At 38.2% G+C, this 18588-nt stretch overlaps 1 protein-coding gene across 5 annotated transcripts in view; it reads right to left on the reverse strand.

Annotated features, from left to right (window-relative positions):
• Ccser2 (coiled-coil serine rich protein 2) overlaps positions 1-18588 on the reverse strand; it is a 114575-nt gene that overhangs the window by 8613 nt on the left and 87374 nt on the right. For 4 of the 5 annotated variants that reach the window (XM_052190194.1, XM_052190193.1, XM_052190199.1 and 1 more), the window contains 3 exons: positions 17009-17092; positions 14279-14365; positions 12377-12466 (listed from right to left, as the gene is read on the reverse strand). In XM_052190194.1, coding sequence (XP_052046154.1) covers positions 12377-12466; positions 14279-14365; positions 17009-17092 — 261 coding nt within the window. Of the gene's footprint in view, positions 1-6997; positions 7083-12376; positions 12467-14278; positions 14366-17008; positions 17093-18588 lie in introns of those variants that run through there. The other variant, XM_052190195.1, reaches the window with a different exon arrangement.

Consider the following 18588-nt stretch of genomic DNA (forward strand, 5'->3'; position numbering starts at 1 on the left):
GCTGATCTCAGATGCCTATTGGGATTGCTTGCAAGGATAACTGGAGACAATGAGTCTCTTTGTACAAGCGCTTTCACAGTTTGTTTTGCATACTAGTCAGTGTTCCTAGTATTTGTTCCATAGTAGTGATTGAATACTTGCTTGCTATGTAATGAGCTAGGGAATATTAGCTGTGTCTTCAAGAATGGCTCAATTGGCCATAAATTAGCAAAGATGACTGTTTATGTCAATAATAGATCATTAATGGTTAAATAAAAATCAACCTCTAAAAAATTAATGGACAAATAAGTTTGGATAATAGAAAATAATCCTGCTTTTCTTAGAATGTTTGATGTTAATTACATGTTAACATGAACAGAAGTATCTTTCATAATGACCTAAGAGCTTAGCCATCAAGTAGGTTTTGCTTGCTTTGTTTGAACTTGAATAGGCATTTCTGGCTAAGAGCTTAGTCATCAAATGGATTTTGCTTGCTTTGTTTGAACTTGAATAGGCATTTCTGGCTCGGGAGGCTGGACAAACAATCTCACTAGACATTTAGCTGTTTCCCCATTCCAGTTGTAACAGTATCTATACATGCGAACCACTTAGTAAAGGACTTCCTGACACACGTTTCACTTGAGAGGTTCAAGGTATATATATCTTTTGTAAATGGGACTGGTAAAATAGCCAAGATCTTTATCACAAGAAAATAAATTATTTGCTATAAAACGTGAGGTTTCTAGGTTTAAGCACATGGTTCAATCAGCTAGCCACAGCTATGTGTTTAAAATCAAAAGTAGCCGTGTGTATTATGATGTCAAAGCTAAGACTCCTTTATTTCCTTCCTGACTGAAGGAGTAGAATTAGAACATTAAAGTATATTAAAATTGTGAAAGACTTATCGGATGGCTCTATGATAGAGCTAGTTAGTCAAACACAGCATTGAATTACTTGGCTTCTAGAATCAGACTGATATTAGTTTGATTTTGCATCTATTCCTTACAATTGGTGAGATACTGAGCAAATCATCACAGTGGCCTGAAATGAAATTTTAGAATTAAATTTCTGCAAATAAAACCTGACTATGGACTCAGGTCCTTAACATAATGCAAGGCATTTACAAGTACTGGAGAAATGCTATACTCCAGACTGGGAAGCAGGGGTTTCCTTCTGCCCAAGCCTAGAAATCCCAATTCCAAGTTTGTATGCATGCTGGCTACTTTTCCTGAGACTCTGAGTGGAAGGTTACTAGCCTCTTCTTTCTCTAAGTGGGTACACAGACATTTAAGGAAGTAATGTTCAAATTTCACACATCTCATCAGCAAGTGGCAATGATCTTATTTTAAAGCATCAGAGGTTTTTAAATGTAGCACTAAAGCATCAGTGTCATGTTATTTGGTTACCAGTTATAAATCCATGGACTTTAAGAATATACAACATAAGCTGGGCGTGGTGGGCGTGGTGGTGCATGCCTGTAATCCCAGCACTTGGGAGGCAGAGGCAGGTGGATTTCTGAGTTTGAGGCCAGCCTGGTCTACAGAGTGAGTTCCAGGACAGCCATGGCTACACAGAGAAACCCTATTTCGAAAAACAAACAAACAAACAAACAAACGAATATACAACATAATCAGATGATTATCTTAAAGTTGTAGTGCATGAAATCTACATATTCAATACCATCATACAGGTAATATCTTTCCTGAAAAGCTTCCCACTTGCTTCTGAGTTGATTCTCACCTAGAAAGGATAAGAATTAGACACAGCAAGCCCAAACCCTCTGGTGGTACAGTCTGTCTGGACAGAGGTGGCCCCATGGTGACTCACTGGAAGAAACCCCAAGGGAAGAAGCTCTTCCTCATTACTGTTTCATCACAACCCCTCTAGAATTATCATGTTGGATTTCCTAAGCATCCTTCCCCTCCAGTTACTAGCAAAAAGATGGCAGCTAAAGTGTCAAGCCCTGAGTAAAAATGTTCCAGTCTGAAAAGTAGAAAACAGAAAATAAGTATAAAATTGCTATTACATAATATGAATGAAATACCTACAATCATTTTGTGGGCTACATATGAGTTTACTGTTATTGTTAAATACACTTTAATAGTTAAAGGGAAGATGGAAATGGAGCCACCTGTAACATGCCTGTAATTTCATGCATGCACGCTCTGACATGCATCATGCAAACTGGGAGAAAACAGAAAAGCAAACTGTGACCATGAGGAAGGTGGCAGGAAAAATCTGAAATTGTACTGTACCACGCTTTGTCAGAGAAGTAATGGACTAACTTCTCCACTCCTTGCCAATGGCACAACGGGAGAGCAGAGACAAGAAAAAGACAGGACAATGGCATCAGAGACCAGACAGAACACTGAGAATCGCCACGACCAGGCAGCAGTCAAGGGTATCTGCTCTGCCTGTTTTTCTAAGCATTACTAAGTATTGTAAAAAATATATTTGTGTATAGTGAATCATATTTGATAGATTTATACTTCGTTGCTAAAGTGGTTTACAAGTTAGCACAAATATTCATGCTCATAGAAAAGTACATTTAACACTTCTTATACAAAGGGATCACTTGAATTTTACCAAACATAATACTAAAAAGAATTTTGAAACAATTTAATACTAATATTCTAAAAAACCTAAAGCAATTAGGCCTCATATAATTCCTTATGAAGACAGAAAAAAGCAAAAAAAATAGTAATTTAAAAAAATGTATAGCACATTATAAAGCTAAATAAACTTAGTATTTGGTAGTTTGCTTCTAATGCTGCAATGGTACTAAAGACCTCTTAAAGGTGTAACTAACTTTAACTTAGAATGACGCTATAAATGATACATGACCTTCCACACATCACTATAAAGACAAAGTATTTAACTAAGCCCCTCTATAAATAGCTTCAAATAAATTCAATCATAGTTCCTGTAGATTCTGGAAACCAGGAATGTTCCTTTGTCCTCTATATTTCAGAATGGCACCTCCAGATCTCAAAACAACTTAAGAGGATATATAATACCTATGTATGTTACCTAAAAACGACAGAAATAGGGAACTCATAGATTGACTGAACTGCTTTTAAATTATAAAAGATTTAGAGTGACTGCATTCACTGCAGAAGCACAGTCACTGAGAGCCTGACTCCATGAAACCATCTCTTAAGACATTCTATCACAACTACCTAGCAGATGTAGAATACTGTAGGATAAAATTTCTAAACTGTTTAACAACACTACAGTTCCACTAGTATAGGTAAAAGGGTGTGATTTGCCACAACACCACCTCAGCACCAAGGATTGGGTAAAGAAACACTCTCACCATCGGCAAAGAGGGCATGACCAAAAGCTTCAGACAGAAAATACTAAATGTTGTATCTGCCACAAGTTCATATACTGACAGAAACTAACACTTCTGGAAAGTCCTGCTAGACCAAGTTAGGTGCACATTTCTAATTAACCAACCAATAACTATTCTAGATAGCATCTGAAACTGACTACAAAAGCTATATGATATTACAAACAAAAACTGGCTTAATGGACAATTGGCTAAGTTCAGTTTCTACTAAATTACCCTAATTTCCATTTCAACAAAACATTTTATTTTGATGAAAAGTCACTCCCAAAGCTAATTGCTCATAAAAGCACAACAGCTGGTGCAATATATATATTATGCATATAGAGTTGACTGACATTGCGTCTTGGAGTCAATCATAGTGGGCCATGTGGATCAAGCCTGTCAGCATGTCTGCCAGTTGGACTTCGCATGTTAACTGCCCCTAGTGAGCACATATAGCAGTTAGCAAATGATTTCCAGAGTTCTGCCGAAGGAAGTGCTAGCACTGTATTATACACAAAGATAAAATGTACTGCAGTAATTTATGTGAACTAGAAGAAAAAGATTCAATCATAATTACTCTCAAATACACTGTCATCTACAAAAAAGTGATTTCAAGTTATACTATGTGAACCATGTTTATATGATTCAAACGTATTTGTAACTACAAAAGATCATCCCCTTATAAAAGACTAGAAGGAAGTATATAAAACAATTTAGATCTTTGAGCTCCTTTACAATGAGCTCATTATACTGTCTATCAGAGGACTTTTTTTTATGGAAAATGTCATCTACAATAAATTGCAAGACGTAGGCTCTGAATTTGGAATGAAATTCAATTGTAGTGTGGTTACTTATTCTGAACAAATTTCAACATCACTCTGATTGATTTAAATTCTGACTATAAAAACAAAACAATTAATAGTTCTGACTATAAGTTATGTGCAGTGAAGTGAGACTAAAACACCTACATATTCAATGTTATATTTATCTTTTCTAAAATATATGGCTATATTTTATACACTATACATAAATGTTTCCAAAATACAGTATTTAATTATTACAGTGCGGCCATGGACCCTGAGACATAATCCTCGAGCCAATAAGCAGTGCAAAGGCAGAGGGTAAGCTGTAGGAAACAGGCTATAAATTTTACCATTTCAATATAATTCTGGTAAATAGAATTATTAGAATATAAATTTAGGCATCAAGAAACACATCCAGAAACTGCTGAGCTGTTAGGACAGATGGAGATGCACTTTACATAATTTGTCTCCATTCCTTTCCATCTAAGCTGCCTTACACAGAAGACATACAGAGACTTATGACGTTATTTAAATGATATAAGCAAGAGAATGTGAGGTGTAGCAACAAATGGGTGTCATTCTTAAATATGGTTTTGAAGTACCAAGAATGGCAGGAAAAGCTATCTGGACTTGTCACTAAGGCTGTCTACTTGCCAGAAACAATTGTTTTTATTAGTTTTTCCTACTCTACAGCAGGAACCGCATCATTTCAATCCAATGCAGGTGGACATTAGCGTGGAAAGAGTAACTCAAGATACTTAACTGAAGTCTCCACAGATACAGCAAGAAGGTTCTCTACATACCTAAACAGAGATTATTTTCTGTAGCCTATAAAACTTTTATTTGAAATCAAAAGAAATAGTACAAAGTAAATATTAGTATTCATTTCTTAATAAAAAATATAAAAGAATACAACTCATTAGTTCTATAGAAAGCCACGTAAAAGCCATTCTTTGCATTTCCTACAATGATTCGTAAGTTTAGCAAGAATTCTGGCCAGGGCAGCTCAGTGAAATGGCCTGGGTACATCCTCCTAATAACTGATGCTCTCAGGCTCTGTGTGCTACCACAGCCTCCCTTCCATACTCTATCTACCAGTGTCTGATTACTACAGGCTAGTCCCCATACTCTATCTACCAGTGTCTGATTACTACAGGCTAGCCCCCATACTGTGTCTACCACTTCTAACATCTACCACTCACTCTTACAACTCAAAATAAAAACCAAACTTCTGAACATTCAGCCACATTCCCAGCCTCTGTATTTTATGATAACCATAGTATACTCTAGTCAATGCTCAAGCAGGTATCAGAAAGATTTAAAACAAAACATTACAATGAGAAACATAATCTTTAACTCTAGCCTATTATTGATAATCAACCTCTATAAAAACTGAGTGCTGCTAACAGAAAACCACGTAAATGCAGAAACTGGTATTATCATGTTGATGTTCATTTAGTACAGAAAGAAACCTAACACCTATTCTTAACTGTCTCTGAAAAACCATTGGGTTCATTCCTATGATCTCACGGGTTTACTTCATCTCTCTCACACATGCAACCTAAAGGAGGGAGAAGGATAGCTTTGTTAGCATATGGTAACACCTATCCTCAGGGGTGAATCTCAGACAGTATAGCAGCTAAAACATATTTCTCTTCTAAAAGAACCTCTGGACTCAGTGAGAGACACTGAAGGGTGTGTAATGATCCTGTAGCTATGGTTACAAGGATCCTATAAGAATCTCTACAGAGAGTCAGGCAGTGGTGGTGCATGCCTTTAATCCCAGCACTTGGGAGGCAGAGGCAGGCGGATTTCTGAGTTCAAGGACAGCCTGGTCTACCAAGTGAGTTCCAGGACAGCCAGGGCTATAGGAGAAACCCTGTCTGGGGGCAGGGGGGTGGTGGTGGAGAATCTCTACAGAAAGACATACCCACTTATCCCTGAGGTAACCAGAGCCAAATCATATATTTTATCTGGAATTTACGCAACTTATTTATAATTTTGATAAATAAAGACAATTTTTCAAAAAATAAATTTTATTCTAAGCTGATTAAAATTCCCCTTGGGACTCCTGATACTTTACCTAAGGAAAATTAATGGGGAAAAAATGGTAGGAATCACAGAATAAACCATGGAGAAGGTGTAGAACTAGCTCTGACTGACTCTTTTTTCACTAATATTAGCTTTTGGGGGTGGGTGACTTTTCAAAAAAAGATAAAATACAGCCAACTTACCAGGTATAATAAAATAGATAATCTAAAGCAGTCAAGACATGTGGAAGGTCGAATAACAACTGAATCATTAAAAGTATTAGTAAACCATGCATATTCAAAGCCACTGAGTCTATGCTGTGAAGCAGCTAACAAATTATAAAAGACATTAGTGGTTTTAAAACAGCCTTGAAATTTTTTAAAAGATTCTTTTAGATGGCAATTAAATACAGTTAAAGCCTTTGATTAGGAGATATTTAAAATGTGCAATGGTCTAGTAAGCCCGATCCCTAAATAGTATGCATCTGTCCATCAAATCTGTGCACACTTTAAGAGTAGGTAAAAAATAATTGTTATCTTATATATTTCATGATCTTGATAAGCTCTACTTAAAGACAGATGCATGCCAGCAGGTCTAGGGTCACCAGTGAAAGGTTTCAACAGCATTATGGTAAAATTAACCTCGGGTAGCTTTCAGGAAGCCATAGTGGAGGCTTGTTTGCATGCAGTCAAGGAAATGTTAGGAGAGCAGACCACAGGGAGTGCTCATGGACCAGGGCCCGCAGATTACTGGGAGGGATAGAAGGTACTGGAGGGGGAGGGGCCATGCAGCAGGGAAATACCATGAAGGGGAAGCCAGAGCAGGATGGGAGTGAGAGACACAGACTCACTCTGTCTGCGGTGCGGTGGAACCGTCCGTGGCATCCCCTGGAAGGAGCCCTGCCAAGGAGAGAAGGAGGGAGCAGAATACCCACCCTGTGCAGAAAGAGACGGGTAGGGAGGCATCGTGAAGGAGGGAACCAGAGAAACCAAAGTCACGTTTGTTTTCGCTTTTTAAGATAACACATCAATAGTGTAAATGAAGTAAATTTCATTTTTTTAACATACAGGCAGCTCAAATTAATAACACATCAGAATTCAAAATCTAGTTGTCAAATATTTTACAGAAAATATCGCACAACTCCACACCTCTTTGAAGGTAACACATAAATAAGCCTTTCTGGTATGCATCAAACCCCACCATCATATACTTTTAAGAATCAGATTATTATTTTGCAGAAGAACATTATAGAAAGGAAGATAAATTATATGTATTCATACAGAAAAATATTAATTTATGAATCATGAAATCAAACAATAGCACGAGATTTTTCTTTTCAAGTCATAGATTATCAAAAGATTAGGACACAAAAATAAAGTTACGGTTAGAAATAATTAGGGTATTATGATAATACATTCTTACAAAGTGTGACATGCAAGACAGGTGATGCATGCTTTTTAGTAAGAGTAACTAAAGGTCCTTAATTTAACTTAATTATGTTTTATCAACTGGAAGACAGCTGTATGTCAGATGCTCAACACCACAGAATCAGAAACACATTTTACCTCAGCTTTTCACTGTAGCCAAATTAAAAGGTACCCACAGATAAAATTACAACACACAAATGCCATGGTTTCCAATACTAGCAAACTACGATGCTTTAGCCTGTTTTCTGAATCTTCACAGCAAACACTGCTTCTTCTAACACATACTCAAAACAGCTTCAAACTGTCTCCCATTCAAAATGTCTGGAATAAATCCAAATTGAATGACAGATACTTAGATCAGTAGATGGCTATAAGAGCCATGCATAATGTTATTGGCCTTGAAAAATAATTCTAGTCAGGTAATCTAGTGATTTCATATAAAACTACAAAATGCACAACATGGTTGTGTTAACATCAGTGTAAGACATAAACAGTAATCTTTTGTGTGCACACTTCTACCTGTCAGCATGTGAACTCTCAGAAGCACAGGTGGCTCCTGCCAGTATTTCTAAAGGTAGCTGGCATGTGCTATATGCAAAACCTGGTGTCTGAAATGATTAACATTACATAATGTAAAAGCAATCATGTGACCACCTCACAAATATTACTTGTTTAGATACTTGTGCGAGGGATGTGTGTGTGTGTGTGTGTGTGTGTATGTGAGGTGTGTGTGTGGTGTATGTGAGTATGTGTATAATTAATGTTGTATATGTCTCTCTTATATGCAGTGCTATAAGCTAAGATTTATTATGTGTTAGAAATTACTCCAAGAGAACATTTTGGAATGTATGCCAGATCATTTTCCCTTGACTGTCTCATATGTAACACTCAGTTATTAAGCCAGGAGAAGTAGAAATAGATGCAACTGTAAACAGAGTTTTAACTTGTACAAGCCTTTCATATGACAAGACAGTCTGCATATTCCCACATGTGTTTTAACAGCAATCCAGGACAGCTGATTATGTGCCAGGATATAGATCCTTCAGACCTTCTTTGCTGTCTGATGGAGACTAAGGATTAATTTTTGTAATTATTTAAGTTAAGGTGTTCAAACAAATGACTTGCTGGTAACAATAATAGGTCAGGATAATTTCAAATGTAATGTGCAAATTGACTATCTTTAAATATTAAGCTTAAATGGTTTTAAAACAATACTGGAAGTACACAGGCTAATAGAATTTTGTCCTTGTCCTATGTTTTTTCATCCAAATTATTTATTTCATAATTTTTGAATTAAATATAATCATATCATCCCTTCCTCCTAACTTTACCCATATGCCTCCAACTCCTTCTCAAATTCATGGTGTCTTTTGTTTAATTATTATTGGAATTCAATATTAAATAATGCTGTTTGTAAGAGTATGCTATAGGTCTGCTATAAAGCACGGGCTGTCTTTAGACTCCTGGCTATCCTGTTATATCAGCCTCCAAGCACTGGGATCAACAGGACTGCATCAACCAACCACAGCTGGCTCTGTAACTTTATATATATTTAAAATGAACATTCAGTTGGGCTTGTGGGTGATTCAATCTCCAAACTCAGGAAACACAGGCACATGGAACTCTGCTGGGTTGAAGGCCACCCTAGAATTCACAGCGAATTCCAGGCAGCCAGAGCTAAGGAGACACCATGTCGCAAACAAAATAAGATGACCTTTGGTTTCTCAGAGCACTGGCCTCCCACAGCATTCCAGAGCTATGCCAGTGCTTCTCAGCGTTAGCTTCCTTGAGTGCAGGGAAATTACCAGCATCTAGGCAAACTGTGGCCACAGCAGGCAGCATCTTACTGTGGGTTGGGGCTGTGTTCTTTTCTACACCTAGTAGGACAGAGCTTGGCACAAAGTGATATGCACACAAGTATGTATACCCTGCTTTCCTCTCAGCTCTGCTGCCTGTCTATTAGCTCTTGGGTGTCCTAGCCATTAGGGGATACCAGACCCATGCACTCAATCTCCAGAGGAGACTCACGTGGGCTGCAAAGCGCTTGTTTCCCTGCCATCCAGCGGACACTGGCAGCCCTCTCCTCAGGCATCCATCTGTCTCTTACTGCCTTTCACATTTCCTTCCTTCTCCTACATGGCTTCCAACACACCCTAGTCAGCAAACCCCTCGGCCATCAACCCTTTCCTTCACTGCAGGCAGATTTCTGCCTTCATGTTTAGATAATGTTCAAGGGAATTCTCATAAGTACATGCTAACAATCAACTGACTGTAGCAATGTTGAAAACAACTAAGTTGTCTCAACATGTTATGAGAAAATGTGAAGATGACAGATTATCTGCAACCTTCTCAAAAGCCTGAGCAGATTTAAAAATTAAATAACGTACACTAAAAAGATACTTAAATAGCCTTTTCATTTCTAAAACGTCTACCTTAAAAAGCAAAGTTTACAAACAAGAACCACATTGCAGCCCCACATTTGTATCACCTAAACCCTGCCAAACATGCTGAACTCCTACTTTTAAAAGATCATCTCTGAGGCTGGAGAGATGGCTCAGCAGTTAAGAGCACTGACTGCTCTTCCAGAGACTGAGCTCCCAGCAACCACATGGTGCCTCACAACCATCTGCAATGGGATCTGATGCCCTCTTCTGGTGTGTCTGAAGATGGTGACAGTGTATTCACATATATAAAAAGAACATCTGGAGCAAGGTATAGTTTTTGAGTGAAAAGAAAATCACTATAATTATAGTAGCTGTTTCCAAAATAATGTATTTCAAATGAAGCCCAATGAATAGGGGGAAAAGATTACACAATAAACTCATTATTAACTAGATACTTAAATATTATTGAAGTAAGTGAACATGCATTTATTTACTCACTGAATGAACCCGGGGAAAGTACAGTCACTCCTAGATTAGCCTTTCTGACTCTATACTCACATGAGCTTTCACACTAACTTCCACTATTTTCCCTGAGGACACGTGTGTGCACCGACTTAGCTGTGCAGCTGCCACCCCAACTCCCACCCCACCCCTACCCCACAGCCTTTACTAGCTGTTCTGTAGTTAAGAATGGTCCAATCCTCCCATTCTAATTTTCAAAATCTCTCATCTGGCTTTGGGGATAAGAGACTATGAACCACACTATTCATGAACCCTAAGTTATAGTACTGTCCTAGCTATTTACTATATGCCTTGATTTTTATTCCTATCTCCAAAACAAAGGAATGTGGCCACATGATGCCTACAGCATAAAAAAGTAGCAGGGAAAGCTGAAGTCTGAGGTTGTGACAGCGCTTGGCTGAGGTCCTGACCTTTACTCCTCCCAAGATCACTGTAAAAACTGAATCAGGAATACATGGAGTTGTTCTGAAGCAGGTACTTAAAAAGGCAGATTAATATCCTGTTTCAGAACAGTGAGGCAGGGGTTGGGGAGGAGCCAGGGAAGTTTTAGAGTTTAATGACTTCCCCAAAGATGCAAAGTGAAGCTTTTCAGGATTAACAGAAAAACCAAGTAATGATGCTTAAAACTACAACAGCCTCTGGGGAACTGGAGGCCCTGTAAAGATCACTGCTCACAGAGACACGGGACATAATCGTTCCCCTCAGACAGCCTCTGGGGAACTGGAGGCCCTGTAGAGACACGGGACATAATCATTCCTCTCAGACTTGTCTCCAAACACTTAAGTTCCCAAGCCCTTCAACATCAAGATAGAATTGTGCTTTCTCTGTCTACACATGCCTGCCCCTGCCTGCTCTGAGAGGCCTCCTTCACGGTCCCTCATAAGCTCCTCCTCTGTCGAGACCTTTCCAGTCCTCTGGCCTACACACCTACACAGACCATGCAACTACCTTTATCAGTGACTCAGCCGTCCCACTGGCTGTTTAGGAACCGGGGAGTCTTTATCTATCTGTGTATTTCCTTCTGTGATACCTCACTTTTCCTTCAAGAACTAAGATGATCTTCAAGTAAGTCAATTTCTATTATCATATCATCCCATGAGAATGTAATTACACATCGTATGAAAAGACACAAAAGTAACAATTTTATAAAATTCAAAGGTTTACAGTTATGTTTTCTTAATTGGATTGGTTATATTAGACTTTATATATATTTTCCTATTAATCTGTGTTACTGGGACTCTGTTATAACATAGAACACAAAAGGAATCTCAAAGTACACCAAAGTTGTAATTAATAGAAGTCTATTACTTTCTCCATAACATAGGATAATGTCTGATATCCTGAAGTGAGTTCCAGGTACTCAAGGTGCTTTGAGCACTAAATATATTTTGATATATAGTACTTTCAAAAAGAACGAACAATATTTAGGTAGCTATTTCCTACTGTTTCTAATAAACCACCCCAACCATGTTTTCATTATTAACATTTCCTAATTGCCTCAATACTCTATAACTATAATAATAAAACCTATTTGGAAAAGTTTCAACACAAAAGGGAATATGCTTTCTCTATCATACACCTTCCAAGTGGGATCTACTGTACAAGTGGGACAACGGTATTACTAAGCCCACAAAAACATGCAATGAGAAAAGAGCGGACACTCCAGGAAGATGGGCCACAGTATGCAGAATGGGAAAGCGATTAAAAGCACATTCGCTTGTATAGAGCACACAAGAGAAGCTTTGGAAAGCACATAGCAACTAGGAGACAAGCGAAGAGCCACTCACCTAAAGAAAAAAATAGCTATGGCAGATTCAAAATTATTAGTGGTTAGATTAAAAATCAAAGCAACACACCAAAATAGCAAAGGGCAGGAGTGAAAACTAGGTGACTTACGGGGATCCTTCTCCAGGGGGTCTGCGTATATTTATCAGCATATGTACACTTTTCCTCTTTAGATTTCTGGTGGCAGTTACAGCGGGTTGCCTGGAGAAAACCACAGATGTTTAAACGGTTTAATTTGCACATACACACAGGCAGAGGCTGTCATAGGGAGAACAGGCCGACTCAGAAGTTAGATCGTACAATGTAGCTCTGGATACTTTGATGGCAGACATGCCTACATCAAGGTCTACACAGTTGTCTCTCCCTTCTCAGAACTGTATTTAAGATAAAGCCAGTGAGCTACAATTCAAATAGTCAAAGTTTCTCTTGGCAATCTTTAAACTGCCTTAAAAAAAACTCACTGTATATAAGTTTATATGTATATATAACATCATATCTAGGTGTAAAATATATGTAAAAATCAATGGCATAAAAAGAATACTACTCAAAATTATTTTCTTTTTCTGGTCTATTTTGAACCTGCAGTTGTAAAGCACTGGCCTCTGCCCTTCTCACATGGTCTTCATCAGTCCAACTGTAACTAAACGCAAGAGAATTTTGAGACTGGACCTGATGACATTCCTCTGTTAGACAAGGTGGAAAGGGTTCAACTAATTCAGCTGAGATTCTAGATGCTCGTCAGTACCCTCTAGCCTCTGCCGGAACGATGGTAGCCCTATTGTTTTGAGGGAGTGCTAGAGTTTATATTCTCTGGATCATTAACTAAGAGGGACCATCTGGGCAGCAGTGCAGTGAGACTTTCCAGGGGGCAGAGCTGCTGTGGGCGCACCCACGCGCCTTCAAACAACCCCTCACCTATGCTCTGAAATGAACTCAGCAGACTCATTGGTCCCCAAAGTTGGACTTTGGTGGAATTCTACTTCAGGCCGATGATGGTGCCCTATAAGAGAAGATGTTCATTTATAACTCTCTGGGGAAACTGTTCTAGCAAAACCATTAAAGATCATTTCTTAACTGGATGTCTGATGGAACTCTTCTGGGTAGTAAATATAAACAGTCCAGATGTGTCAGTTTCTCTGTTCATCCTAAGGAGACTCGTTAATGATCCGCTGACTTTACTGTCCCAGAGTGTCAAAATTAAATTCTCTACATGATTCCAATCAACTGCCTTTTAAACCATATCTGCAAAGGGCAAAAGACAGATATCTGATCTGTCTATCCCTAATCATTCATGAGCTGGACGCCTGTAATAGGACCACAGTAGCACAGTTCATTGTCAGATCCTTAAGATTCTCGATGAAATTAGTATCTTATAAAGCTGAATTTGCTCTGTCACATTGTTTTTTGTCTTTCAATAATTATTTTGATTTTTGCAATTGTATTCAGTAAGTTTTTACCTGGCCTTTTTTTTTTAACTATTGCGAACTATCCTATAACTGAATTCAGGGTATTATACAGATGGTTTTTTTATGAACATTCAAAATGACAACTATAAAATTATGAAGATGCAAGCAAGTCTTACTCTGAGAAAGCATTTATCATTGCCAAAGACATGAAATTACTTCTCTAAAACCCCTTTAGGTATAACAAAATACGTAAGAGCAAGCACTGAGTCTCACTGTGCTCACAGGGATAAAAGGCCCAGGTACTCACTTCTCAAAGCAGGTCTGAAAGAAAGCTATTTAGTCTCCATCAATAAGCACAAGTAAAATTAAGAATTTTACATCCCCACAAAAAAGGCCATCAACAATGAATCAACAAATAATTTACATGAATACTTTATATTTTATGTCAAAGTTCAATCATATATTCTACTGGAACATATGCACTCTGAACACAATGCTACATGAATCTTCAAAAGTCAAAACTAATGTCCAACTCCACTGCCACTGGGTCTTATAAAAGCGAACACCACCAACTGTGGAGAGCCTCTTAGTCTGTTAGAATACTTACAAGCTGATGCTCTAATAGTTGGATTTTTTCATCTTTTTTCTTTATTTCCTCTTTAAGTTGTTTTATTTCATTTAGTAAATCTTCATTCTAAAATATGAAAAATGCAGTTATGTAAAATTTTCTAATGGGAAATATAAGTAATGTCAGTGAAGTCAAGCAATGAATAAATTATTTGTTCATCTAAAAGGAAATCTACTAACAATTTTAAAATAGTTTCATGGTGTAATGACAACTGCAATGCAATCAATGAGGAAAAGGGAAGCAACAGCTAATACCCACCAAACTCCCACCTGGACCAGCATTTAGGATGACCCTGACTGCAAGGAGGTATGTACTGAACTGCTTTGCAGTTACATAATAAAGAAACCGGGCCAACAGTTACATAGGAAAGGACATCACCACGCAAAACTAACTTCCACTAAGATTTCAAGGATACTTCTAAGTTGTTGGTTAGAAAATATCAAGGGCCAGGCAGTGTTGGCGCACACCTGTAATCACAGCACTTGGGAGGCAGAGGCAGGTGGATTTCTGAGTTCCAGGCCAGCCTGGTCTACAGAGTGAGTTCCAGGACAGCCAAGGCTACACAGGGAAACCCTGTCTCAAAAAACCAAAAACCAAAAACCAAAAACAAACAAACAAACAAAAAAAAAGTCAATATCAAGGGCAGGACAGAGGGAACAGGGAACAAAAAATTAACATATAGTAGAACTGTATAATTAATGTATAGTAAAACTGTATAATTAATGTATAATAGAACTTGTAAGATAGGCTCAGAATATGCCAGGTGAGTCGCAGGAAAGGAGTGTTCTCCAAAGACCCACTGTCCTGACAAGCACTGCTTGAATTAAAGAGAAAGGCTCCAGCCAACATCCTTAACGCGACATGCCCAATTCTGCCAAACAAGCTGCACCCAAGGCACTGCAATACTCCAGATGAGAAGCCTGAGAGAAGAGTGCTCACAGGCAACTTACTAGTGGGAGGAGTCAGATCTGTTTCTAGCTTTACATTACAAAAGGCTATGAATCAAAAGAAATAGAAAACACAGGGCACAATAAACTATTCCATCTCAGTTTGAGTAAGAAATAAACAACAAATGATCTGTCTAGACACAAGGGAAATAGGACAGGAATTAATGTCAGTTGTCAATGTAATTCATGTAATTCTAAACATATGGCCAACTAAGAAATGAAAAACCAAGCCATGGGAGCACAGCAATGTGAAAAGGTGAAGTTAGCTTAGTCTCTTTAGAGCAGGTTCCCGGCCTGCTGTGGTAGCACATACTTGTTGTCACAGCAGTCCAAAGATGAACACAGGAGGATATGAGTTCTAGGTTAGCCTCAGCTACACCACAAGGTCAAGAACAACCTGGCAGTGAGAACTTGTCTCAACATTAATTCTTTGCATATATAAAATTTCATAAAATTTGAGAGAAAAATGATGTGAGGACAAAAGAAGTTAGCACAAAGCTAAGGAAATTTTAGTAAACTCCAAGGGAATCAAAGTTTTAAACTAGATGCACATATGAAACTATTTTTCTGCAGATCTGGAACACTTTGTCAGGACCAGTAGTGTGGGACAGCATGGCTGAGAGTAACTGTGTAACAAGTAGACACCAAGTGGAGAAGGCAGCTTGCTAACCCACGTAACTACTGTGCTATACTCTTATTATTATATCATATATATCATTTGGCTTTGGGTAAATTACTCAGAAGCCAATAAGCAGCCTATGCTCCTCTTCCCAGTTATGCCTGGGTCATCTCAATCATCTGGAAGCGCCATGTCCAAGTAGAACTCATATGAACTTCCCAGAGCTCATTTTCCTTTACACTACAATGCTATGTCGCACCACAGTGCTGACTCCTCAGTTTGGCTCTCAGACTGAAGACGACACGTGAATCAGAATTTCAGCTCATCTATAAAGCATGTGTAATTGAGACTTAGCATTATGTTATTTAAGTCAGCAATGTTCTGAGATTATGTTATTGCAATGACAAACAAACATGGGCAATTATACCTTAGAAAAGGGATGTGAACACATTTACTTGAAAATATTAAATGAACCAAAAGTATCTGTGTATGCTTGAGAATTATACTTTCAATTACTTATTAAAATATACATGAATTCTATAATCAGGTTTTCAAACATGGAAAAGATAATCTCATTATCTTAATGTTTCTTTAATTCTATGAATAAATGAAATACTATCATTTTAGTTTCACTGAAAACCTTATTTTGATAGTTATTACTCATGGGTGTAAGCAACAGTGTAACACAGGGGCAAGTTACTTTCCACCAGACCAGAGATAATTTAAAGGAAAGTATCACTGGACTACCATTTTAGTTTTATACAATGGCAAAGGTTCAGAGGAAATCTGATTGTTTTCCCAGACAGCAAAGCTCTAGATTGGCCTCATTTTTATCCTAGGAATTGATCTCATGCATGGCCTTAGAGATGTTAAACAAGTATTTGGCCACTGAAGTTAAAATCTCAGATCATTTTTGTGACAATTATATCACTAAGTTTTCTGGGATGGCCTTGAGCCCATTGTGTAGCACAGGCAGACTTCAAATCTGCTTCCTGGGTTGTGGGTCTAAGGCATATGACACTACAGCCTGTTAAATGCTCTAGTTTTTTGATGCCTCTATTATTCATAGCTTAAAATTTTATTGCTGTATTGTTTTACAGTGAAAACTTTGAAATCTTCGGTGATATAAACACCTAGCCATACCTTGTACATCTGATCACCATCTTCTGGCTCTGGACTGGATGGCAACGACAGCTGAACATCATGCAATGACCCACTTCCATCATGCTGCCAGGAAAAAAGATAACACGTGAAAGACGAACATGATAATCACCAACATCCACTTGCACTCCAATCCCCCCAGCTCAAATGCAGAAAAGGAATAAATAAGAGCTAAGACTTCCAAAGGCTCCTCCCCCTTCTGTATTAGCCAAAGAAAATGTATAAGAAAAGGGGGAGTAGTAGCAAAGACAGCCCAAGGAAACTGCAGAACACTGAACGACCACAGATAATGTCCTAAAGACATTTAAAATTAACTCAGCTAAGAAAAATGAGGAATTCAGCCAAATCTGCTTTGGTTTGAATACATGTTTTGAATTTAAATAATTCACCAGTAAATTTAAAAACTCAGAAAAGCATGGCCATGAAAGTCATTTGATTAAATATCAGGGACCCAAGAACACATGTTATGTGACTCTATGTAAGACATCCGAGAAAAGGCCAAGTGATATTCTGTGCTGGAAATCAGGATAGACACAGGCAAAGGCACCACCTAAGGAAAAACCTCAGGGACACACACAAGAGGAAACCAGAACTGTTCTATGTCTTAATGAGGTGGTGCTATGTAAGCCCAAATGCAGAAAGTTCAAGCTAATGATGGATACGTCTTAAACATTCTACAAGCTACAAAATGTAAGAAAAAGTGAAAAATTATTTTGTCTTTAAACACCAAAATGAAAAGCAGAGGATACTATTAAATCCTAGCTTTTGACGAACTGATTTACTAGTTTAAAACATCCCATGTTCAATGATTCAAAGAGACAACGTCAAGAAAGATAAAGCAGTGCAGGATGTGCCACAGGTGATGCTGAGGAATGGAGTCAGGGGAGCAGAGCACAGCTGCAGCAGCTCGGGACCACTGCCCTCCTTGGTCACCGTGTTCAGAGCAAACAGGACTGTGCACTGACCTGACCTGAGGTAGAAGTGTCTGAGCAGGAAGGAGGGGCATTGAATCCATTTGTTATACAACAAACCTATTCAATCAGAATCTGCAGAAATGGACCACAGAATATGTATTTAAATCTGTATTTATCAAAGCTTAACAAGCAATACAGATTGCAGTTAAGACTAATAAACATTTGCCAAATTCTCAGCATTGGATAAATTCAATTTCTACTAGTGATATTATGGACACTAAGACCTGAGAGGGTCGTGTGTGTGTGTGTGTGTGTGTGTGTGTGTGTGTGTGTGTGTGATGCAAGTACGCATGTGGAAAGCAGGAAACTATCTCATTGTCACCTTCAGGAATGACATCTGTTTCTTTTGAGATGGTCTTTCACTGGTCTGAATTACCAATTAGGCTAGGGACATCCCCCTTGCCTGTCTCTGCCTTCCCAGTGCCACCACACACTTGAAATGTCACATGACTACCGGGGATTAAAATTCAGACTTTACTTTCAAAATGAGTGTTTGACTGAATGAGCCATTTCCCTAGTCCCAGAACATTAGATTTTGAAATGGTTTTAAAACAAAGAGAGAGGAAAGAAGGTAGAGATAGGGTACTT

The sequence above is a fragment of the Apodemus sylvaticus genome, chromosome 8, assembly GCF_947179515.1.
Source record: "Apodemus sylvaticus chromosome 8, mApoSyl1.1, whole genome shotgun sequence".
Lineage (NCBI taxonomy): Eukaryota > Metazoa > Chordata > Mammalia > Rodentia > Muridae > Apodemus > Apodemus sylvaticus.